Below are 25,780 nucleotides of genomic sequence, written 5' to 3'. Positions count from 1 at the left end.
AGACCTTTCTAATACAGTTTTGGAATCTGAACTCTCATTTGGTTGCTAGTCTAGTATCATAAGTAAACACGGCACTACCAAAGAATTGAAATATTGGAGAGTTGTTTTCCCCCGAGTACAATATGCCAAAGTATCAGAAACAAATGGATAAAGATTCCTTTGGCGAGTATTTGTAGCAAAATTGTAATTAGATTACATTATATTATAATAGAAGCAACTCATAGTTTCATTGAAAGAAAATTAAATGAATCCAGGTTAACATCAATTTATTAAAAACAGGTAATATCTAACATGTATTAAAATAGTGGTATTATGCATCTTTACTTGTACAAAGCATTTTGACCTCAACTTTGCTGCTGTGAAGGAGAACTCAGTATATGGGAGTTCTCTGGTGTACTGACCTGAAGCCAGCCAAGAATGGGATTGCTGTGACTTTAGAGGAAACTACTCGTTTTACTATCTCTGGAAATGGGAGCTGCAAGGCCCATGGGACACATGGCTGACGAACCCTCAAAAAAACTAACAAGGTCCCTCTATGGTTAAAGTGAAAGTTCATGATATCCAAGAGGAATTTATCATTTGTATAATTCATTAACAATTAGTACTAATGGTAATTGTTCTTTTTGGGCAACTGTGAGTTGTCTGGGGTTACTCAATGTTCCTGACAACGTTCTGTCATTATAGTTTGCGGACTCTCTCCTCACTTTCAAATGCCTCCTCATAACCTACCTCTTCAAATGTGCTATTGGTCGCCTTCCCTAAACCTCCTCTCAAACCCCTGCCCAGTGTTTGTAAGCTCCTTGGGACATTTTTTGTTATATTACAGACTGTTAATAAGGGTTTGATGTTGCAATAATAACCTTGAGTCACACTGAAAGTGGAATGTCTAATTTTGAGAAGGTAGGAGAAGCAAGAAGTTCAAATGAAGGTTATCTGTCAGAGATCAGCAGATATTTAGCAAGCAGGCAGATGAATTCTAAGCAGATCTAACTAGAGAAACTTAAGGAGGTGCAATAAGGAGCAGTTATGGTCAATTCACTCCTTTTTTAAAAAAAAAAGCCCAGATGAATTTCCAGTTAAAAATAGGATTTAAGGTGCCAAGGATAATTGCAGATATATAGATATTCCACAGCACAATTCTCCCATGCTGCTGGGACTATGGAAAGAGACTCAGTCGTCTAGATTGAGTTGTGCAAATTGTGAAATTAAATTGATAGTTTGGAGCTTTCACACAGGTGAGAGAAACATTTAGGTTTTAATTTTTTTAAATCAGAGTCAACATGGTTTTATGAAAGGGAATTAGTGTTTAACAAATGTATTAAGTTTTTGAGGATGTTACCAACAGGGTAGATAAAGGGGAACAAGTGGATATAGTATATTTGGATTTCCAAAAGGCATTAGATAAGATGCCACATAAAAAGGTTGTTATGCAAGACAAGGGGTCATGGGGTTGGGAGTACAGTACTAGTTTGGCCAGAGGATTAGTTAATGGACAGAAAACCAAGAGTAGGGATAAGCGACTCATTTTCAGGTTGGCAGGCTATAACTAGTGGCATGCTGCAAAAATCAGTGCTTGGGCCTCAGCTATTTACAATCTGTAATAATGACTTAGATGAAGGGACCGAGTGTAATATATCTAAGTTTGCTGACGATACAAAGGTAGGTGGAAAGTAAACTGTGAGAAGGACACAAAGAGCTTGCCAAGGAATACAGACAGGTTAAGTGAGTGGGCAATAATAAGAACATAACATAAGAAATAGGTGGAGGAGTAGACCATTTGGCCCCTCGAGCCTGCTCCGCCATTCAATAAGATCATGGTCTGCATCCCAGAGTACTTAAGGAGGTGGCCTTGGAAATAGCGGATGCATTGACAGTCATTTTCCAACATTCCATTGACTCTGGATCAGTTCCTATGGAGTGGAGGGTAGCCAATGTAACCCCACTTTTTAAAAAAGGAGGGAGAGAGAAAACAGGGAATTATAGACCGGTCAGCCTGACCGCAGTAGTGGGTAAAATGATGGAATCAATTATTAAGGATGTCATAGCAGCGCATTTGGAAAGAGGTGACATGATAGGTCCAAGTCAGCATGGATTTGTGAAAGGGAAATCATGCTTGACAAATCTTCTAGAATTTTTTGAGGATGTTTCCAGTAGAGTGGACAAGGGAGAACCAGTTGATTTGGTATATTTGGACTTTCAGAAGGCTTTCGACAAGATCCCACACAAGAGATTAATGTGCAAAGTTGAAGCACATGGGATTGAGGGTAGTGTGCTGACATGGATTGAGAACTGGTTGTCAGACAGGAAGCAAAGAGTAGGAGTAAATGGGTACTTTTCAGAATGGCAGGCAGTGACGAGTGGGGTACCGCAAGGTTCTGTGCTGGGGCCCCAGCTGTTTACACTGTACATTAATGATTTAGACGAGGGGATTAAATGTACTATCTCCAAATTTGCGGATGACACTAAGTTGGGTGGCAGTATGAGTTGCGAGGAGGATGCTATCAGGCTGCAGAGTGACTTGGATAGGTTAGGTGAATGGGCAAATGCATGGCAGATGAAGTATAATGTGGATAAATGTGAGCTTATCCACTTTAGTGGTAAAAACAGAGAGACAGACTGTTATCTGAATGGTGACAGATTAGGAAAAGGGGTGGTGCAACTAGACCTGGGTGTCATGGTACATCAGTCATTGAAGGTTAGCATTCAGGTACAGCAGGCGGTTAAGAAAGCAAATGGCATGTTGGCCTTCATAGCGAGGGGATTTGAGTACAGGGGCAGGGAGATGTTGCTACAGTTGTACAGGGCCTTGGTGAGGCCACACCTGGAGTAGTGTGTACAGTTTTGGTCTCCTAACTTGAGGAAGGACATTCTTGCTATTGAGGGAGTGCAGCGAAGGTTCACCAGACTGATTCCCGGGATGGCGGGACTGACATATCAAGAAAGACTGGATCAACTGGGCTTGTATTCACTGGAGTTCAGAAGAATGAGAGGGGACCTCATAGAAACGTTTAAAATTCTGATGGGTTCAGACAGGTTAGATGCAGGAAGAATGTTCCCAATGTTGGGGAAGTCCAGAACCAGGGGTCACAGTCTAAGGATAAGGGGTAAGCCATTTAGGATCAAGATGAGGAGAAACTTCTTCACCCAGAGAGTGGTGAACCTGTGGAATTCTCTACCACAGAAAGTTGTTGAGGCCAATTCACTAAATATATTCAAAAAGGAGTTGGATGAAGTCCTTACTACTAGAGGGATCAAGGGGTATGGCGAGAAAGCAGGAATGGGGTACTGAAGTTGCATGTTCAGCCATGAACTCATTGAATGGCGGTGCAGGCTAGAATGGCCGAATGGCCTACTCCTGCACCTATTTTCTATGTTTCTATGGTTGATCCGATCTTGGTCTCAACTCCACTTTCCTGCCTGCTCCCCATAACCCTTGACTCCCCTAGCGTTCAAAAATGTGTCTATCTCCACCTTAAATATATTCCAGCCTCAACAGCTCTCTGCGGTAGAGAATTCAAACACTCACGACCTTCAGAGAAGAAATTCCTCTTCATCTCCATTTTAACTGTGTAACCCATTATTCTGAAACTATGCCCCTGAGTTCTAGATTCCCCCACGAGGGGAAACATCCTCTCTGCATTTACCTTGTCAAGCCACCTCATAATCCTATACATTTCAATAAGATCACTTGTCATTCTTCTAAACTCCAATGAATATAGGCCCAAACTGCTCAACACTTCTTTATAAGACAACCCCTTCATCTCAGGAATCAACCTTCTCTGAACTGCCTCCAATGCAAGTATATCCCTCCTTAAATAAGGAGACCAAAACTGTACGCAGTACTCCAGGTGTGGTCTCACCAACAGTTGTAGCAAAACTTCCCTCCTTTTATACGCCATCAACAGCAATAAAGGCCAACATTACATTTACATTACATAGCATGTACCTACATGCTAACTTTTTGTGTTTCATGTGCAAGGGACCCCCACATCCCTCTGTACTGCAGCATGTTGTAGTCTCTCTCCATTTAAATAATAATTTGCTTTTTTATTCTTCCGACCAAAGTGGATAACCTCACATTTTCTCACATTATACTCCATCTGCCAAATTTTTGCCCACTCACTTAGCCTGTCTATATCCCTTTGCAGATTCTGTGTGTCCTCTTCACAACTTGATTTCCCACCTATCTTTGTATCATCAGCAAATTTGGCTACATTGCACTCGGTCCCTTCATCCAAGTCATTAATATAGATTGTAAATAGTTGAGGCCCCAGCACCGATCCCTGCGGCACCCCACTAGTTACTGTTTGCCAACCGGAAAATGACCCATTTTTCCCGACTCTCTGTTTTCTATTAGTTAGTCAATCCTCTATCCATGCTAATATATTACCCCCCAACCCCATGAACTTTTATCTTGTGCAGTAACCTTTTATGTGGCACCTTATCAAATGCCATCTAGAAATCTAAATATACGACATCCACTGGTTCCCCCTTATCCAACTGCATGTTACATCCGCAAAGAACTCCAGCAAATTTGTCAAACATGATTTCCCTTTCATAAAACCATGCTGACTCTGCTTAATTGAATTTTGCTTTTCCAAATGTCCTTCTAATACTTCCTTAATAATGGACTCCAGCATTTTCCCAACAACAGATGTTAGGCTAACCAGTCGATAGTTTCCTGTTTTCTGTCTTCCTCCTTTTTTAAAATAGGGGTGTTACATTTGCGGTTTATCTCTTTGTCTCTAATGGATGCAGGTCATTACTCCGCCGTTCACACCCTATCCAGATGAACCTTTTTCTAACTTCTGTCATTACCATTTCAATTCAGCCCATCATCCCTTTTGCCTCTCCTGCCTTCCACCCTCTCACAGATCTTCCCTTTTGTTCTTTCTTCCCCTCCCCCGTTCAGTGCCTAAGAATGTGCTCTTTTCGAACGTTCCGCAGTTCTGACGAAGGGTGGTCGACCCGAAACGTTACTTTGTTTTTCTCTCCACAGACCCGCTGAGATTTCCAGCATTCTCTGTTTTTAAGTCAGTTCTTTCAGCTATATGCACTACATCTGAAACACAAATTCATCCTCTTCTGACCTATATACACATACACATTAAAGTGTACAAATTCTACGAGAAGCAGAAAATATTTACACAAACCTAAGCCAGAAGTAATTATGTAAATCAGGAGTGCCAATTAGTTGAAGTTTCAATTGTGAGCTGAGATCACTAGTAAGATACCATTGGTTTTAATACCACCAGCGATCACCATTCTTACAGTTCATCCCCATAGACCATTCTAATGTAGTTGTGCGTTATTTATCTGGGACAGGTCAGCTCTGACTAATATGACACAGTACTAAAAGTAGCATAGAGACACTATTAAAATGTCTTTTACCTCAAGTATGTTCAAATTTGTATACATCACAGGGATGCATAGGAAAGCGTACAGAAGGTTAAAAAAAAAATGCAGCACAAGAAGAGAAGCAACCATACCCAGGCAGTACCTTCTTTAATGGCTAGAGCATCCAGTGTATCACCTTCCATGGAAACCGTTACCATCATGTCAGGTTCCAGCCCTGAAGACTCTTCTGTTGAAGAAATGCAATGTTGTACAAATGCAACACGATTATACTAAAGTGTGAGTTTGTATAAGAACATAAGAAATAGGAGCAGGAGTAGGCCATTTGGCCCCTCGAGCCTGCTCTGCCATTCAGTGAGATTGTGGCTGATTTTCTACCTCAACTCCACCTGCCTGCACTCTCCCCATATCCCTTGATTCCCTTAATATCCAAAAATCTATTGATCTCTGTCTTGAATATACTCAATGACTGAGTATTCTCAGTTCTCTGGATAGAGAATTCCAAAGTTTCACAATCTTGAGTGAAGAAATATTCCTTCATCTCAATCCTAAATGGTCAACTGCTTATTCTGTGACTGTGACCCCTGATTCTAGACTCCCCAGCCAGGGGAAACATTCTCACTGCATCGATCCTATCAAGCCCTGTAAGAATTTTGTGTATTTCAATGAGATCACCTCTCATTCTTCTAAACTCTGGTGAACATAGGCCCAGTCTACTCAATCTCTCCCTCAAAGGAAATCCCCCCATCCCAGGAATCAGTCTGGTGAACCTTCGTTGCACTCCCTCTATGGCAAGTATATCCTTCCTTAGGTAAGGAGACCAAAACTGTATACAATACTCCAGGGCCCTATATAATTGCAGTAAGACGTCTTTACTCTTATATTCAAATCCTCTTGTAATAAAGGCCAACATACCATTTGCTTTCTTAATTGCTTGCTGTACCTGCATGTTAACTTTCAATGATTCTTGTACAAGAATACCCAGGTCCCTACCAACATCAACATTTCCCAATCTCTCACCATTTAAAAAATATTCTGGTTTTCTATTTTTCCTACCAAAGTGGATAACTTCACATTTCTCCACATTATATTCCATTTGCCACGTTCTTGCCCACTCATTTAGCCTATCGATTCCCCCTTGCAGCCTCTTTGCACCCTCCTCACAACTTACAAAGCTAGGTGGGAATGTATCATTTGCAAACTTGGATATATTACATTTGGTCCCCTCATCCAAATCCTTGATATGGATTGTGAATAACCGAGGCCTAAGCAGCGATCCTTGCGGTACCCCCACTAGCTACAGCCTGTCAACCCGAAAATTATGCGTTTATTCCTACTCTTTGTTTTCTGTCCGTTAACCAATCCTCAATCCATCCTAATATTTCACCCCAATCCCATGAGCCCTAATTTTGTTTAATAACGTTTTGTGTGGCACCTTATTGAATGCCTTCTGAAAATCCAAATACACCACATCCACTGGTTCCCCCTTATCTATTCTGCTAGTTATAACCTCAACAAACTCTAACAAATTTGTTGAACATGATTTCTCTTTCATAAATCTGTATTGACTCTGCCCAATCTTATTATTCTTTTCTAAGTGCCCTGGTACAAGGCCCTTAATTATAGATTCTAGCATTTTCCCTACTGCTGATGTCAGGGTATCTCTGTAGATCAGTGTAAAATACAACTTCTCGAAATCATGCTGTGTGGTATTAATCACCAATGTGGCAGCATGTTCCAATGAAATTCCTCTGTATGCTATTTTAGCAAAGGTGTTGATTAATTTCAAATAGGTTAGTATCTTCATAGTAGGACAAGAATTTCATATGGATACTAATAGAATTTTGATTGTTTTGTCTTCTGCAGTTCACTTTGTAAGTTTACTGCGAAGCTGCATTCAATTGAATGTGCGCACTTACACCGCCCAATGTTGAATTCTTAGGCGTCTTTTTATTCCTGTAAAACGGGTGTGGCATCATTCAATTTATAGGTCCTGGAGTATTGCCAGCAACATCTGGAAACAGATGTCGCTTGACTTGTCAGGATACCTTTCCTGTCCCTGGTGAGCACATGGTGAGATTTCTAGTCTAATTTCTTTTCTAGCTGTCAACCTATCCACCTTGTCGAGCCCCTTCAGTATCTTATATGTTTCAATAAGATCACCTCTCATTCTTCTAAACTCCAATGAGTACAGGCCCAACCTGCTCATCCTTTCTTTATAAGTCAACCCCTTCATCTCCGGAATCAACCTAGTGAACTTTCTCTGAACTGCCTCCAATGCAATTATATCCTTTCGTAAATATGGAAACCAAAACAGTACGCAGTACTCCAGGTATGGTCTTACCAATACCCTGTACAGTTGTCGCAGGACTTCCCTGCTTTTATAATGTTCTATACTTATGTTAAAAATTGGCCAACATTACCTCTTCAAAAGTTGGAGGTTAAGCTCTCAGAACATAAGCTGTACCTGTTATGTGTATATCAAATCATAGACAAGTATCGCTAAGTTGATTTCAGTAACTATTTGACATATACCCTTCATTTTGAAAACTACACAAAGTAGTTAACAAAATGTCCAAAAATTCTTACCTTCAGTGTAGCATTCAACAGTATTAGCAGGACCTAGAACAGGATAACCATCTTCATCCAATCTTACATTACTGCCTGTGGGGCATGTTGGAACTACAGTAGTGGGCTCGGCTGTTAACTCTGTTGTAGTTGGCTCTGGTGTAGTAGTTGTGGTAGCTGTAGTCATGGTAGTTGTAGTTGTAGTTGTAGTTGTAGTCGTGGTTGTGGTAGTTGTAGTAGGTGCAAGTGTTGTTTTCAGTTGCCGGATTAATCCAATGACAGGCTTACCTCCTACTGACAAAATTGGCTTGTCTTTTGGGCCAACTAAAGGCTTACTATCTCGCCCATGTCCAAACAGAGGTAAACCATCAGGACTCAGGATCGGGGTTCCTTGTTGATCTTTAAAAGTGGACAGAAAAATGGCAGTCTTTTTAAGCTAAGTCTTGAATATCTAAATATCATACTGTCACCAGAATGTTGCATAAAAAACAAACATCAGAATAATTAAATACGCCAGATGCAAAAACTCCTGATACCAGGACAAGGACTCATTTCCAAGAATAAGATAGTGAATTTATAACAGATTACATAAAGAAAAGAAGGTACATGTGGAAAGTTTCATAATTCCACAGCAAAAACCAGCGGCAACTTTTTCTTTCTTTTATTCAGTGTTAACAAATCTATTAAGCATCAAATGCTGATTAAGATCTACTTTTTATTTTGCAACCCAAAATTTATCCTAAAGGGGCTCTACTGGAATTGCACAAACCTAGTACAGTACGTCCATCTGCTCCCAGTAATATTTGGAGGGGCTTTCCCTCTGAATCTTGGAGAATTTTTCCTTCAGGGTTCATCAGTATTCCTCGATCAAGATCTACAATCTGTTTTGAAGTAACAAACTAATTAATCACAGTAGCAGCCTTTGACTAATGAGCTGATGAAAGTGCTTTTTAAATTGATTAGCCTTGTTTTTGACTCTGACCATTGTTGATTTGACATTTGCATGATCCAGTTGTACAAGGAATACTCAACCCATTTACTGTTCTGAGGTCCAACGATGACCCTCCGCCCAGTTGCTTTTTCATTACCGGCTGTGCTGGGTGAAACTTTGCTCCCTCTGTCAGCTGTTAAGTTTGGTCTCCCATTTTTCCCTGTGATTTGACACAATATTTCAATACAATAAATGACTGATAGTAATTGTTTAAAATCCATATGTAATATGGGTCTCATCTCAATTTTTCAGTAGTCATTTGGAATAGTTTTTTTTAAATTTATGAAGAAATAATATAAAATATCCATTGTTGCTTTACATGACCATAGTCTTAGATCTGGAAATATGACAGAACGTGCTCGGAAATGGCTACAGTTCCCAAGTTTACCTGAATTGAGCTGATCATTCAGTTTGTGGGATGTTGCTGTGAACAAAATGGGAACATGGGAACAGGAGTGGGTCTTTCAGCCCCTCGAGCCATTCAATTAGATCAAGGCTGATTTGTATCTTAACTTCATCTACCTACCTTAGTTCCATAACCCTCAATACCCTTGCCGAACAAAAATCCATCAATTTAAGTTTTTAAATTTTCAATCGATCTTCTTGGGGAGAGAGTTCCAGATTTCCACTACCCTTTGTGTGAAGAAGTCCTTCCTGACATTGCCCATGAACAGTCTAGCTCTAATTTAAAGGTTATGCCCTCTTGTTCTGGACACCCCCAACAGAGGAAATAATTTCTCTCCATATTAAGATTGCAGCGCAAAGATTCCAATAAAAACACCTTTACAATTACCTAAACTAAAGCAAAATACTGCGGCTGCTGGATATCTGAAATAGAAACAGGAAATGCTGGAAACACTCAGCAGTTCAGGCAGCATCTATGAAGAGAGAAACAGAGTTAACGTTACACGATGGGGTCTCCTCTACATTGAGGAGACAAAACACAGATTGGGTGATCACTTTGCTGAACACCTCCGTTCAGTCTACAAACATGACCCTGAGCTTCCGGTCGCTTACCACTTTAATTCTATATCCCACCTTGACCTCGGCCTCCTACACTGTTCTAATGAAGCTCAACGCAAGGTTGACGACCAGTACTACATCTTTCCATTATGCACTTTACAGCCTTATCGCCTTTACATTGAGTTTAACAACTTAAGATCTTAACCACCATTCCCATTTTCTCAGACATCAGGTGCTGGTAATGGAGGATAGCTGCACCAGAGCCACTGGGAGTGGAGGATGTGTGGGTTGGTGCTTGAGGTGGGGATTCCCTATCGATACATGGCTGGTGGAGTGGTCCACACCCCTGGAATCACGTTTCTGGGCTGTGGGTGCCTTCTCCTGAGGTTTTGCTGAGAGAGTTTGGGAACTCCATCACCTGCAAGTTCCCCTCCAAGTTACACACCATCCTGACATGGAAATATACAGGTGCAACGTCCCGAATCCGGAACTCTGAAAAACGGAATTGTCCAAAAAAATGGACATTTTGCACGTAGCTGAGTCATTCGGAATCCGGAATTATTGTCCGAAAACTGGACATTTTTGAGGCAAAACCCAAAATCCGGCATGGATTTGGTCAAGGATTCCGGATTTCAGACAAGAAAATCAAGTCTGAAATCCGGAATCCTCGATCGAGTTCGTGCTAGATTTCGGACTTCGCCGCTCGAAACCCAGCATGGATTCGGTCCAGGATTCCGGATTTCAGACTATTGATTTTCTTGTCCAAAATCCGGAAAAACTGGCACAGACTCGGTCCCGAGGATTCCGGACTTTGTTCCTTCATCGTCACTGGGTCAAAATCCCGGAACTCCCTCCCTAACAGCACTGTGGCTGTACCTTCATCACACGGACTGCAGCAGTTCAAGGCGGCGGCTCACCACCACCTTCTCAAAGGCAATTCGGGATGGACATTAAATGCAGACCTTGCCAGTGACGCCCACATCCCGGAACAAATAAAAAAAACCTAGGGTCTAAATTAAAATGTAGAACCTCAAAGGTAATAATCTCTGGATAATTACCTGAGCCACTTGTGAACTGGTATAGGGACAGGCAAATCAGGAAGTTAAACGCATGGCTCAAAGAGTGGAAGGGAGGAAGGCGTTTTGTTTCATGGGGCACTGGCACCAGTACTGGGGAAAGAGGGAGCCGTTCTGTTGGGATGGGCTCCAATGGGCTGGGACCAGTATCCTGGCAAATCAAATAACTAGGGCTATAGATAGAGCTTTAAACTAAAAAGGGTTGGGGGTCAGGTGAGGTGAAATTTAGAAATCTGAAGAGAAAAGTCAAGGCAATGGAGCAGAGTAGTAATTTGGGTAAAGATAAGCAGAGTGTGACAGGAAGGGACAGAGAGTTTAATGGTAATAAAGCATCAGTGAATAAGGTGAAAGCAGGGAATAATGGTAAAAAGTTAAAATTAAAGTCAATTAATCTGAATGCACAAAGCATTCGTAACAAGATAGATGAATTAGTGGCACAAATGGAGATAAATGGATTTGATCTAATAGCCATTAGAGACACATGGTTGCAAGGTGTCCAAGGTTGAGAACTAAATATTCCAGGGTACTTGATGATTTGAAATGACAGGCAGATTGGAAAAGGAGGGGGAGTTGCCCTAATAATAAAGGATGACATAAAGGCGGTAGTGAGAAAGGATGTTCACTCAGGAGATCAGGAAGTAGCATCAGTGTGGGTGCAGATAAGAAATAACATGGGGCAGAAAACATTGTAGGAAGTAGTTTATAGGCCCCCTAACAATAGCTATATCACTGGACAGAGTATCAATCAACAAATAATAGGAACTTGTAACAAAGGTAATGCAATAATCGTGGGGGACTTTAATTTTCAGATAGACTGGGTAAATCAAATTGGCAAAGGTAGTCTGGAGGACGAGTTCATGGAATGCATTTGAGTTAGTTTCCTTGAACAATATATTGTGGAATCAGCCAGGGAACAGGCTATTTTAGATCTTGAATTGTGTAATGAGTTAGGATTAATTAGTAATCTCTTAGCAAAGGAACCTCTGGGGAAGAGTGATCATAATATGAACACATTGAGTTTGAGAGTGACATAATTAAATCCAAAACTAAATAAAACCAATTTATAAGAGGCGCATTGGCCAAGATAGATTGGAAAATTAGATTAAAAGGCATGATGGTCGATAATCAGTGGCAAACATTTAAATAAATATTCCAAAAGTCTCAACAAATATACATTCCATTGAGAAATAAAAACTCCATGGGAAAAGTGATCCATATGTGGTTAACTAAATAATTTAAGGATAGGATTAGATTGAAAGAAGCTTACAATGTTGCAAAGAATAGCAGCAAGCTTGAGAATTGAGAGTGCTTTAGAAACCAGCAAAGGATGACCAAAGAATTGATAAAAAGGGAGAAAATAGAATGAGAGTAAACTACTAAGAAATATAAAAAAAGATTGTAAGAGCTTCTAAAAATACGTAAAAAGGAAGAGAGCAGCATAGAAACATAGAAAATAGGTGCATGAGTAGGCAATTCGGCCCTTCGGGCCTGCACCACTATTCAATAAGATCATGGCTGATCATTCACCTCAGTACCACTTTCCTGCTTTTTCTCCATACCCCTTGATCCCTTTAGCCGTAAGGGCCATATCTAACTCCCTCTTGAACATATCTAACGAACTGGCAACAACAACTCTACGGAATTCCACAGGTTAACAACTCTCTGAGTGAAGAAGTTTCACAGCAGTAAGATCTTCCTGCTCCTATACTCAAAATCCCCTAGCTATGAAGGCCAACATGCCATTTGCCTCCTTCATCGCCTGCTGTAACTGCATGCCAACTTTCAATGACTGATGTACCATGACACCCAGGTCTCGTGCACATCCCATTTTCCTAATCTGCTGCCATTCAGATAATATTCTGCCTTCGTGTTTTTGCCACCAAAGTGGATAACCTCACATTTATCCACATTATACTGCATCTGCCATGCACTTCCCACTCACCTAACCTGTCCAAGTCACCCTTCTGCCTCTTAGCATCCTCCTCACAGCTCACACCGCCATCCAGCTTAGTGTCATCCGCAAACTTGGAGATAGAAACATAGACACAGAAACATAGAAAATAGGTGCAGGAGTAGGCCATTCGGCTCTTCGAGACTGCACCACCATTCAATAAGATCATGGCTGATCATTCACCTCAGTACCCCTTTCATCCTTTCTCTCCATACCCCTTGATCCCTTTAGCCGTAAGTCTCTCTTGAATATATCCAATGAACTGGCATCAACAACTCTCTGCGGTAGGGAATTCCACAGGTTAACAACTCTGAGTGAAGAAGTTTCTCCTCATCTCAGTCCTAAATGGCATAGCCCTTATCCTTAGACTGTGGAGAAATTATAATAGGGAACAAGGAAATGGCAGAGACTTCAAACAAATATTGTATACCTGTCTTTACAGTAGAAGGCACAAAAAGCATACCAATAATAATGGGGAACCAAAGTGCTAATAAATGAGGAACTTTAAAGTAATTAAGATTAATAGAGAAAAACTACTTGAGAAATTAATGAGACTAAATGCCGACAAATGGCCTACATCCTAGTGTTCTAAAAAGAGATGGCTGCAGAGATAATGGATGCATTCGTTGTGATCTTCCAAAATTCTCTAGATTCTAGAACAGCAGATTAGAAGGTAGCAAATGTAACACTGCTATTCAAAAAAAGGGAGAGAGAGAAAACAGGGAACTACAGGCCATTTAGCCTGACATCAGTCATCAGAAATTGCTGGAATCCATGATTAAGGAAGTGGTAACAGGGCACTTAGAAAATCATAATATGATTAGGTAGAATCAACATGGTTTTACGAAAGGAAATCGTGTTTGACAAATGTTTTAGAATTTCTTGAGGATATATCTAGCAGAGTAGATAAAGGGGAACCAGTGGATGTAGTACATTTGGATTTTCAAAAGGCATTCAATACGGTGCTACATAAAAGGTTGCTATGCAAGCAAGATAAGGGCTCATGGGGTTGGGGGTAATATATTAGCATGGATAGAGGATTGGTTAGAAACATAGAAAATAGGTGAAGGAGTAGGCCATTCGGCCCTTCGAGCCTGCACCACCATTCAATGAGTTCATGGCTGAACATGCAACTTCAGTACCCCATTCCTGCTTTCTCACCATACCCCTTGATCCCCCTAGTAGTAAGGACTACATCGAACTCCTTTTTGAATAAATTTAGCAAATTGGCCTCAACAACTTTTTGTGGTAGAGAATTCCACAGGTTCACCACTCTCTGGGTGAAGACGTTTCTCCTCATCTCGGTCCTAAATGGCTTACCCCTTATCCTTAGACTGTGACCCCTGGTTTAGGACTTCCCCAACATTGGGAACATTCTTCCTGCATCTAACCTGTCTAAACCCATCAGAATTTTAAACGTTTCTATGAGATCCCCTCTCATTCTTCTGAACTCCAGTGAATACAAGCCCAGTTGATCCAGTCTTTCTTGATATGTCAGTCCCGCCATCCCGGGAATCAGTCTGGTGAACCTTTGCTGCACTCCCTCAATAGCAAGGATGTCCTTCCTCAAGTTAGGAGACCAAAACTGTACACAATACTCCAGGTGTGGCCTCACCAAGGCCCTGTACAACTGTAGTAACACCTCCCTGCCCCTGTACTCAAATCCCCTCGCTATGAAGGCCAACATGCCATTTGCTTTCTTAACCGCCTGCTGTACCTGCATGCCAACCTTCAATGACTGATGTACCATGACACCCAGGTCTCGTTGCAACTCCCCATTTCCTAATCTGTCACCATTCAGATAATAGTCTGTCTCTCTGTTTTTACCACCACACATTTATCCACATTATACTTCATCTGCCATGCATTTGCCCACTCATCTAACCTATCCAATCACTCTGCAGCCTCATAGCATCCTCCTCGCAACTCACACTGCCATTCAACTTAGTGTCATCCGCAAATTTGGAGATACTACATTTAATCCCCTCGTCTAAATCATTAATGTACAATGTAAACAGCTGGGGCCCCAGCACAGAACCTTGCGGTACCCCACTAGTCACTGCCTGCCATTCTGAAAAGTACCTATTTACTCCTACTCTTTGCTTCCTGTCTGCCAACCAGTTTTCAATCCACGTCAGCACACTACCCCCAATCCCATGTGCTTTAACTTTGCACATTAATCTCTCTTGTGTGGGACCTTGTCGAAAGCCTTCTGAAAGTCCAAATGTACCACATCAGCTGGTTCTCCCTTGTCCACTCTACTGGAAACATACAAAAAGCAGAGAGTTGGGATAAACAGGTCATTTTCAGGTTGGGAGGCTGTAACTAGTGGGGTGTGCAAGGATTAGTGCTTGGGCCTCAGCTATTTACAATCTATATTAATAATTTTGATGAAGGGACCGAGTGTAAGGTATCCAAGCTTGCTGACGATACAAAGCTGATTGATTCCTAAGGTGAGAGGGCTGTCCTATGAGGAGAAATTGAAGAGTTTGAGCCTATACTCTGGAGTTTATGAGAATGAGGGGTGATCTTATTGAAACATATTAGATTCTGAGTGGGATTGACAGGGTAGATGCTGAGAAGTTGTTTCCCCTGGCTGGAGAGTCTAGAATTATGGGGCCATTGTCTCAGGATAAGGGGTTGGCCATTTAAGACTGAGATGAGGAGGAATTTCTTCACTCAGAGGGTTGTGACCCTTTGCCATTCTCTATCCAAAAAGGCCATGGATGCTGAATCATATGAGTATGTTCGAGGCTCAAATAAATAGATTTTTGGACTCTCGGGGAATCAAAGGATATGGGGATCGGGCGCGACAGTGGAGTTGAGGTCGAAGATCAGCCATGATCTTATTGAATGGTGGAGCAGGCTCCAGGGACTGTATGGCCTACTGCTGCTCCTAATTCATCTGTTCTTATGTTCTTTTCTTTGCTAGATTTGTTATGCTTCCCTTCCCCTCTACTATTCTGCTGCAACCATACACACCTCCCCTGGACCAGATTTTGATTGTTTACTTGTCCCATTATCATCCCCTTTTGCCTTGCACCATCACCCCTTTTTTTATTTAATTACTCCTGCCCTCCACTCTGTCACAGACATTTCCCCTTTGTTTTTCCTCCCCTCCCCCATCTTTCCATGGTACTGCATTTGCTTAAAATCTGTTAATCTCTAACATCTTCCAGTTCTGATGAAAGTTCATGGACCTGAAACGTTAACTCTGTTTCTCTCCCCACAGATGCTCCCAGACCGAATGAGTGTTTCCAGCATTTCCTGTTTTTATTTTGCAAGTACTTACATTGGTCAGGGCTAGACTTCCCAAATTGCCGAAACCTTCCTCCACGTAAAAGGTCTCCAATAACAGTTGACCTGGAGGGAGACCGCGTTCTTATCCCTGGGAAACGGTGCCGAGGTGAAGATGGGGAAATGGGACGTGATGCAGAAAGGTGTGGTGAAGATCGTGAGAAAGGAGAAGAAACCGGTTGTCTTCCAGCTGTTTCTTTGGAGCCTGAAGGAAGTGAAGATGCTTGTTGTCTGGAGTGTCTTGAAGAGGACAGATCAGATGATGAAGGGATAGACTGAGCTACAAAAGAGGTAACTGGTATTGTCAGAGGATTGGTTACAAGCTCCCTGTCAGCACCCTTGGGGCTTAAGTGGGAATTTGTTAATTCAGTTGAACGAGAGCGTCCCTGTAAAATGGAAGAGGAGGATAATGCTGATGAAGAAGAGGTAGATCGGAATGGTACTGAAGAAGAAAATGGTTTACTTTTACCATCCGGTGTTCTAGCATTGCCAAAACGGGAGGCAGAAAGGCGATTTGTTGGCAACAATGAGCGTGAGCCCTCTGAAGGTACAGACGCGGAGGACTGAACTGATGGTGAAGGATGTGACTGAGAGGAAACTGGTTTTCTTTCAGCACCAGATGTCAGCCTGGTATTAGAGAAACTAGAACCTGACCGAGGATTCAATTGTGAAAATTGACCTGAATTTTCTGAGAGTTTAGAGGAAGACTGAACGGGTGAAGATGGAAGGTGCTGAGAGGAACTGCTGGAGGTAGTTGGCTTTCTATCAGCACCAGACAATGCCTTGTTATTACTGGAGCGTGTGAGAGGATTTGCCAATGAAGATCGATGATACTTTGCTAAGGATGTTGAAGAAGACGATAAGATAGAAGAAGAAGGATTAGATCGTGGTGAAACAGTAGAAAATGTGCTTTTTTTGGTCCCAGACCCACGTCTCGGGTTAACAAAACTGGATCCTGAGACAGGATTTCTGTGCGAAGAGGACTGTGATGATGATGTGGGAACTGGCTTTTTATCAGGATTAGAGATCACCCTTCTTCTAGTAGAACTCGGCCAAGACAGGGAAATTGCAGGTACATTTGTGTGAGTAGAACGCGAATTTGAAGTTGTTCCTGATAATGGCCGTGTCGATCTAGGATCAGGAACAGAGAATGACTTTGGTGACTGGGAATTTAAAGACTGTCTATTCAGCATAGCATTACGATAAGATTGCTTCAACTCTGTTAAAATGGGATTCTCCATTTTTTTGATTTCTTCTTCAGTTTTTTCCTCCTCCTCCTCAACACTTTCCTCTTCCTCATCTTCCTCTGAAAACAAAGAAGATCTCGTAGAGGGAAAAGTTGATGAAGTCAGAAGCTTGGACTGACTTCGACTTGGATCTTTTGTTTCATTTTGTGTCAGAGCAGGTGACGAGCCAGAAGCAATTTGTTTTCTAAGACTTGCGTTGGAATTAGGTATTCTTAGCTGAGTTGGATTTCTGTTGGATGGGACTGCAGAAGAGGTAGATCTTGTTCTAGTTAACTGCTGAACATTTCTCCTTGTGTTTGTAGCTGAATGTCTTGATGGTGCTGAGGGAGAGGAAGGAGGTATTGATGAGGAGGAAGAGAAATGCAAGTTTTGAGCTGTCCTGATATCAGAATCAGATGACTGTGATGATGGTAAGTGGGAGTCAGGAAAGGGAGGGGAAGATTTTCTTGTGTTTGATCTGATAATAGAAACGGATTTAGAAACAGATGAAGATGGCAAGCGTGATGAAGGCATTTTGGGTAAGGACTTGGAAACTGAAGACGACTCAGATGCTGGAAAAGGTTGCAATTTGTCATAGGTCCTACGATGTGAAGTTGCAGCAATATTGTCAGCTACCAAGAAAACCAGAGAAAATTGTTTAGTATAAATGTTACTTTTCTGTAAGACAAAATACATGAATTACTCTTGCAATGAAATAATAAAAGCAGTTGACTACTTTTGCAAATTTTAAATATTTTCAAATAGCCATATCACATGATCAAAGAGAGCTTCCTTTTAATCTGACCAAGCAAGCATTCAAACAGAAGAGGTTGGAACCTCGGAGAAGTAGCGCAGCAAGCAATGCACAGAAAATGACAACTAGTGTTGCATAGAATAGCCAATTAAAATTTCCACCACAAAATTATTGTAGTTTTTTTTAGATTTAAGTGTGAATGGTAACATATAAAATCAGAAGCGGAAGATGAGGGCCAGTATTTATTTTATCTGTTTGTAGGCTGCATCTCTCAAACTACAAGCAAAGAACTGCCAACACTTTGAATGTTACCTCTTCTACCACTAACTATATCCTTCCAACTTAGGATGCAGTTTTGTTTCTTTAATAAGCTCAGGTTTTATGAGAACGGAGAAACATGAACAGTAAAAGATCATTAGAACAAATAAACAAGGGCTCTTTTGATGGATGAAATCTACCTACTTGTCTTAATCTATTCCTCAACCCTTTCCCTTGTTGAATCATCTCCCCTGGTAATTAGCTCCACAGTGATGAATAATGTCAGCCTGGTGCAGTGCCATTCATAACTCTCTGGGGGTGAAATTCGATTAAGTTCAAAAACAGGCGCGGGAAGCTCGAAGTCTGCAAAATTTGTGCTGCCTGCTCATTTATATGATTGGCGTGCTGAGCTCAGTGCTGAACATGCTGCAGGTTGGCTCAACGCTCAACAGAAGGGCCAATATCGGGTGCAGTCTACTGGCCAATAACATTTTGCCTCGGGTCTCTACACTATTTAAAGGGGAGATACTTTGTTGCAGAAGCACCTCATTGTCAGTCGAAAGGAACCAGGTAAGACAGAGGGCAAAGAGGTTATCTGATGTGGCACTGGAGGCCTTAGTCCAGCGGATGCACAGATGAATCAAGTCCTTTTCCCGAAGGGGGAAGGAGGATTTCCAGGCAGCATGCCAATAGGCATTTGGAGGATATAGCAGAAGCCGTCAGTGCCACGTGTTACCCCCAAGCCAAGTGAGCTGCAGCTAGGCCAGGGGGAAAAGAGTAGCCAAGCAAGATCAGACTGCTGCCATCGTGGTTGGGTTTACAAGTGTGGAAAGGGGCTTGCAGGGTCTCACAGCACTCAAGCAATCTGTGCTCCAACAGATGGTTAAGAATGCTGAGGTGCCACCCCGGGGGGATGCTGAGGTGCCACCGCACCTGCATGTTGTGTTCATACTCTATTTGTTACACGAACCCTCACTAGACAGGCATTAGGACCCCGAGGGAGCTATTCACACACTGCTTAAATATGCTGGTTCATGCTGGTTTTGGGACACCATTTTGAGGGAATTGCTATAAAGGACACAATTAGCTACATTACTCCTGTTTCAGTTAGTCTGTTATCTACGTACACAACATAATTTGGCGACGAGGATGAATCAAATTTACCTCCCTACCCCCCGGCCCCCACCGCCTTTCCTCTCCACATCCAGGTCCCTCACATTTCGTGGCCGAGATAGATAAAAAGCTTTTCTACGTACATCATGGTGAGTGGGTTAGACAATGACAACATAACACCAGCTTGTTGCCATGCAATACTTATCTACTGCCTCGGCACCAAAGGCCAACGCATCTTTGGCCAAATCGAAGACACGGAGTCTTACGACAAAGCGGTAAGTGCCCGAGAGAAATATTTTGGCCCAAAGAAAAGTATCATGATGGAGAGATACAAAGTTTGTCAAAGGGGGAAAGGGAATGGTGAACCAAACAGTATATTATTTCATTAACAGAACTGGCCGCTACGTGTAACTTTGGAGCACACAGAGGAAATGATCAGGGATCAAATTATTGAGAAAAGAATGATCCCCCTCATTCTTGCTAATAGAGGATGAGAAATTGACATCGGACATGGTAACTAATTTGGCCATCCAAATCGAATCAGCGCTTTCCAATTCAAGATCCCCTACTCTCCCTATGCAGCAGACTTCAGCTTCACCCCATGTGCAAGGCGTTCATCCAAAGCAGAAATCACAGCAGAGACCCAGGGCTAATAATAAGCCATCCACTACAGATCGCAGGCCTAACTTCCATTGCTTTAACTGTGTGGGGGCACAAATCACATTCAGCAAAGAGTCCTAACTGCCCTGCATGTGGGAAGAAATGCTCTGCATGTGGTAAAATGAACCACATCGCAGCATATTCGACATGTGGACAATCCTGATAGTGATGAACCCAGTATGGCTTAGACCGTTAGTGACATTTCGCACATCGGTTCGGGCAAATTCTAGGACTGTGGTGGAAACATTGACGGCACGCCCATCTGCCTCCTCATTGACCTTGGAGCCAAAGTCTCCATATTGAGCGAGGCTGTGTACAAAACCCACTTCGCGCAGTGTCAACTGCAGCCCGCAACTTCCACTCTATATGTGTACTCTGACTCCAAAATTGAGGTACTTGGGGTTCATATCTGTCCAATATACTACAAGGACAAAACATTGGAGAACTTTTCCTTTTATGTCACAAAGGGACAAAGCCTCATGGGTGTTGACCTTTTTGACAAGCTTGGGTTCAAAGTTTACGACCCAACCAGCACACCTGTGTACACAGACTTTGACAAGCAGTATCCCTCAATCTTCACAGGGTTTGGTGTGGCAACAAAGTTCTGCCATCATCCCCGCATTGACCCTTCCGTCAAACCGGTTATGCAGCGACTTCGCGGCTCCCATTCACGGTTCACGACCAATTTTCTGCAGAATTACTGCGACTCGAATCTCAGGGAATCATTGAGCATCGACTCCTCACCCTGGATCTCGAACTTACTCGTTGCTTGGCGTAAAAATGGGGAGATCTTTCTATGTATCGACCTGAAAGAGGCCAACAAGGCCATCATCCCCGACAAGTACCCTCTTCTTACCATTGACGAACTGTCATCATAATTCCATGGCTCAATAGTTTTTACGAAACTCAACATGCGCCAGTTACCTGCAAATACCCCTAGTGGAGGACAGCAAACCGCTCATGGCATTCACGAAGCATGATGGTCTGTATCAGTATCGACGCATGCCCTATGGACTATCTTGTGCACCAAGTGCATTTCAGAAGATTCTCACTACTATGCTAGCAGGCATAGAGAGAGCCCTCAATCTGCTTGATGATATTGTTGACCATGGACGGACAATGGAAGAATATGGCCAGCGACTTCACGCAGTTATTGCTAGACTTGCTACACATAACATTATACTTAATGCCGATAAGTGTACATTCGCTGCTGGAGAAATAAACTTTCTGGGCTACAGAGTCACAGCACAAGGTGTCAAGCCAACACTTGACAACATTGACATGATCCAGCAAATGCAGGAGGCTACCAACGTCAAAGAACTTTCATCATTACTTGGCACTTGCAACTTCTATCTGAAGTTCGTCCCACACTACGCGCACGTTGCCGAACCACTTTGCAAGTTGCTGCGCAAGGACGTCCCTTGGGAATGGACAGATTCCCAGGCTCAGGCATTCACCATGCTCAAGAAGAAAATCACATCCCCTCCTATCCTCACGCACTTTGATCCGAATGCCACTACGTACGTCACGACGGATGCATCAGGCACCGCCATGGGTGCTGTGCTCTTGCAATGGATTGACGGCCTGGAACGCCCAGTCGCCTTTGCCTCTCACATGCTCTCATCTGCAGAACGTAAATACTCTACAGGGGAACGCAAAGCACTCACTTGCATCTATGCATGTGAACCACTGGCACATCTACCTCTTTGGCAGGAAATTTACCCTCCGTATGGATCACCAAACGCTAACTACGCTACTCGCTACAACTGGATCTGGACACAGACCAGTACGAATCAGCCGATGGTCAGAGCGCCTTCATCAGTATAACTTTGATGTGCAGTATATCGCTGGTAGTCGCAACCAAGTAGCTGACATGCTCAGCCGCTCGACACCTGTTTCGGACTCTGGTGCTGACTTGTTCACAGATGACGACACATATGTCACGACGATCATCACTCAGTCCATCTGAAACCTTGTCTCCTGCGACGAACTCAAAACCGAATCACAGCGTGATGCTGCGCTCCAGCATATGAGCCACTTCCTCCAGACTGAGTGGCCTAAGCAAATTCCGGAAGAGCTGAAAACCTTCCACAGACTTTGCGATGAATTTTCCATTTGGAACGATGGCTGCCTAGCTTGTGGTGATAGAGCAATAATTCCCAAGTCACTTCAACAACGCGTTTTCTCATTGGCACACAATGGACACCCTAGCATTGTCCACATGAAGCAGAGATGTCGTGATTCAGTATGGTGGCCTGGGATTGACACTCGCATCAAGGAGTTCGTCTCACACTGCGAAGCATGCAGCCTGAGCCAAAAGGACACAAACATGCGACCAGCGCCAATGAAGACCATTTTCCATGGCCACAAAGACCATGGCAGCAACTTCAGTTGGATATCTTTGGTCCAGTTGAAGTGGCTCCACAGCACCAGCGTTTCCTGGTAGAGTACGAGTGGAAGCTTGCAGGGAATATAAAAACTGACTGCAAAAGCTTCTATAATGGGTACAAAGAAATGGCAGATCAATTGAACCAATGTCGAGGAACCAACCAGGGAGCTGGCCATCCTAGACTGGTTATTGTGTAATGAAAAGGATCTAATTAGCAATCTTGTTGTGCGAGGCCCCTTGGGGAAAAGTGACCATAATTTGGTAGGATTCCTTATTAAGATGGAGAGTGACACAGTTAATTCAGAAACTAGGGTCCTGAACTTAAGGAAAGGTAACTTCGATGGTATGAGGCGTGAATTGGCTAGAATAGACTGACAAATGATACTAAAAGGGTTGATGGTGGATAAGCAATGGCAAACATTTAAAGATCACATGGATGAACTTAAGCAAATGTACATCCCTGTCTGGAGTAAAAATAAAACGGGAAAGGTGGCTCAACCGTGGCTAACAAGGGAAATTAGGGATAGTGTTGAATCCAAGGAAGAGGCATATAAATTGGCTAAAAAAAAGCAGCAAATCTGAGGTCTGGGAGAAATTTATAATTCAGCAAGGAGGACAAAGCGTTTAATTCAGAGGGGGAAAATAGAGGATGAGAGTAAGCTTGCAGGGAACATAAAAACTGACTGCAAAAGCTTCTATAAATATGTGAAGAGAAAAAGATTAGTAAAGACAAATGTAGGTCCCTTGCAGTTCAATTCAGGTGAAATTATAATGGGGAACCAAGAAATGGCAGACCAATTGAACCAATACTTCGGTTCTGTCTTCATGAAGGAAGATACAAATAACCTTCCGAAGGTACTAAGGGACAGTGGGTCTAGTGATAAGGAGGAACTGAAGGATATCCTTATTAGGCGGGAAATTGTGTTAGGGAAATTGATGGGATTGAAGACCGATAAATCCCTGGGACCTGATAGTCTGCATCCCAGAGTGCTCAAGAAAGTGACCCTAGAAATAGTGGATGCATTGGTGATCATTTTCCAACAGTCTATCGACTCTGGATCAGTTCCCATGGACTAGAGGGTAGCTAATGTAACACCACTTTTTAAAAAAGGAGGGAGAGAGAAAACGGGTAATTATAGACCGGTTAGCTTGACATCGGTGGTGGGGAAGATGTTGGAATCGATCATGAAGGACGAAATAGCAGCGCATTTGGAAAGGATCGGATCAAGTCAGCATGGATTTATGAAAGGGAAATCATGCTTGACGAATCTTCTGGAATATTTTGAGGATGTAACTAGTTGAGTGGACAAGGGAGAACCAGTAGATGTGGTGTATTTGGACTTTCAGAAGGCTTTTGATAAGGTATCGCACAAGAGATTGGTGTGCAAAGTCAAAGCACATGGTATTGGGGGTAATATACTGACCTGGGTAGGGAACTGGTTGGCAGACAGGAAGCAGAGAGTCGGGATAAACGGGTCCTTTTCAGAATGGCAGGCAGTGACTAGTGGAGTGCCACAGGGCTCAGTGCTGGGACCTCAGCTATTTACAATATATATTAACGATTTGGATGAAGGAATAAAGTGTAGTATCTCCAAGTTTGCAGATGACACTAAACTGGGTGGCGGTATGAGCTATGAGGAGGACGCTAAGAGGCTGCAGGGTGACGTGGACAGGTTAGGTGAGTGGGCAAATGCATGACAGATGTAGTATAATGTGGATAAATGTGAGGTTATCCATTTTGAGGGCAAAAATACGAAGGCAGAATATTATCTGAATGGCGGCAGACTAGGAAAAGGGGAGGTGCAACGAGACCTGGGTGTCATGGTTCATCAGTCATTGAAAGTGGGCACGCAGGCAGTGAAGAAGGCAAATGGTATGTTGGCCTTCATAGCTAGGGGATTTGAATATAGGGAGGTCTTACTGCAGTTGTGCAGGGCCTTAGTGAGGCCTCACCTGGAACATTGTGTTCAGTTTTAGTCTCCTAATCTGAGGAAGGACGTTCTTGCTATTGAAGGAGTGCAACGAAGGTTCACCAGACTGATTCCAGGGATGGCTGGGTTGTCATATGAGGAGAGACTGGATCAACTGGGCCTTTATTCACTGGAGTTTCGAAGGATGAGAGGGGATCTCATAGAAACGTATAAGATTCTGACGGGACTGGACAGGTTAGATGCGGGAAGAATGTTCCCGATGTTGGGGAAGTCCAGAACCAGGGGACATAGTCTTAGGATAAGGGGTAGGCCATTTAGGACTGAGATGAGGAGAAACCTCTTCACTCAGAGAGTTGTTAACCTGTGGAATTCCCTGCCGCAGAGAGTTGTTGATGCCAGTTCACTAGATATGTTCAAGAGGGAGTTAGATATGGTTCTTATGGTGAAGGGGATCAAGGGGTATGGAGAGAAAGCAGGAAAGGGATACTGAAGGAATGATCAGCCATGATCTTATTGAATGGTGGTGCAGGCTCGAAGGGCCGATTGGCCTACTCCTGCACCTATTTTTCTATGTTTCTAAGTTTCTATTCCAAATGGCTAGAAATTGCTACAAGTTCAGTGACCTCATCAACGATCAGCACTATTCTGCAGTGTATGTTCACGAAGTTGGGCCTCCCAGAGGTCATAATCACTGACAATAAGACCACAAAATTTGTGTCCGACCAGTTTGCAGATTTCCTCACTCGTCAAGCATCGCCTTACTGCTCGGTACAATCCTCAAACAATGGAGGTGTTGGGCGATTTAACCACGTCATCAAAGAGGGTTTGAAAGCCAACCTCGCAGCAAGCCAAACATTTGACGAAGCGGTTCATACCTTTCGAAAAAGCACTCGCTAACGAGGAAGACACCCGCTGAGCTCATGATTGGGTGGAATCTTCGCTGACTACTGGACACTCTCAAACTCCCAGCCAAACCTAGCGTGAAGATAACCACACTTGCATCCCAGATTTCGGAATGCTAATGAAAAGTGAAGTCGTACACGGACACAAAAGGACGCGCTCAAAAGCCCCAACTGAAGAACGGAGAATGGGTCAGAATTAAGCACCCAAACTGTAGTCATAAGCTCGCATCTTCACTTTCACCTTGAAAACAGATCGGGCGAAAGTTCAGCCCTCACACCTACGTGCTCAATGATGGAACTCGATGGAACGCTTGTCGACTGATCCCAACTCACAGGCCAACAGACC

The 25,780-nt window shown here is 42.8% G+C and overlaps 1 protein-coding gene across 1 annotated transcript in view; it reads right to left on the bottom strand.

Annotated features, from left to right (window-relative positions):
• The window catches only part of fndc1 (fibronectin type III domain containing 1), a 220,975-nt gene that overhangs the window by 101,537 nt on the left and 93,658 nt on the right, over positions 1-25,780 (bottom strand). The window contains exons 11-15 of the mRNA XM_070890982.1: positions 16,197-18,059; positions 8,956-9,074; positions 8,693-8,804; positions 7,945-8,322; positions 5,501-5,584 (exon numbers count right to left, since the gene is read on the bottom strand). Coding sequence (XP_070747083.1) covers positions 5,501-5,584; positions 7,945-8,322; positions 8,693-8,804; positions 8,956-9,074; positions 16,197-18,059 — 2,556 coding nt within the window. The remainder of the gene's footprint in view (positions 1-5,500; positions 5,585-7,944; positions 8,323-8,692; positions 8,805-8,955; positions 9,075-16,196; positions 18,060-25,780) is intronic.

This window comes from Pristiophorus japonicus, chromosome 9, assembly GCF_044704955.1.
Source record: "Pristiophorus japonicus isolate sPriJap1 chromosome 9, sPriJap1.hap1, whole genome shotgun sequence".
Lineage (NCBI taxonomy): Eukaryota > Metazoa > Chordata > Chondrichthyes > Pristiophoridae > Pristiophorus > Pristiophorus japonicus.
The sequence above is the reverse complement of the archived record's forward strand: the minus strand, read 5'-3'. Positions and strand labels throughout refer to the sequence as shown.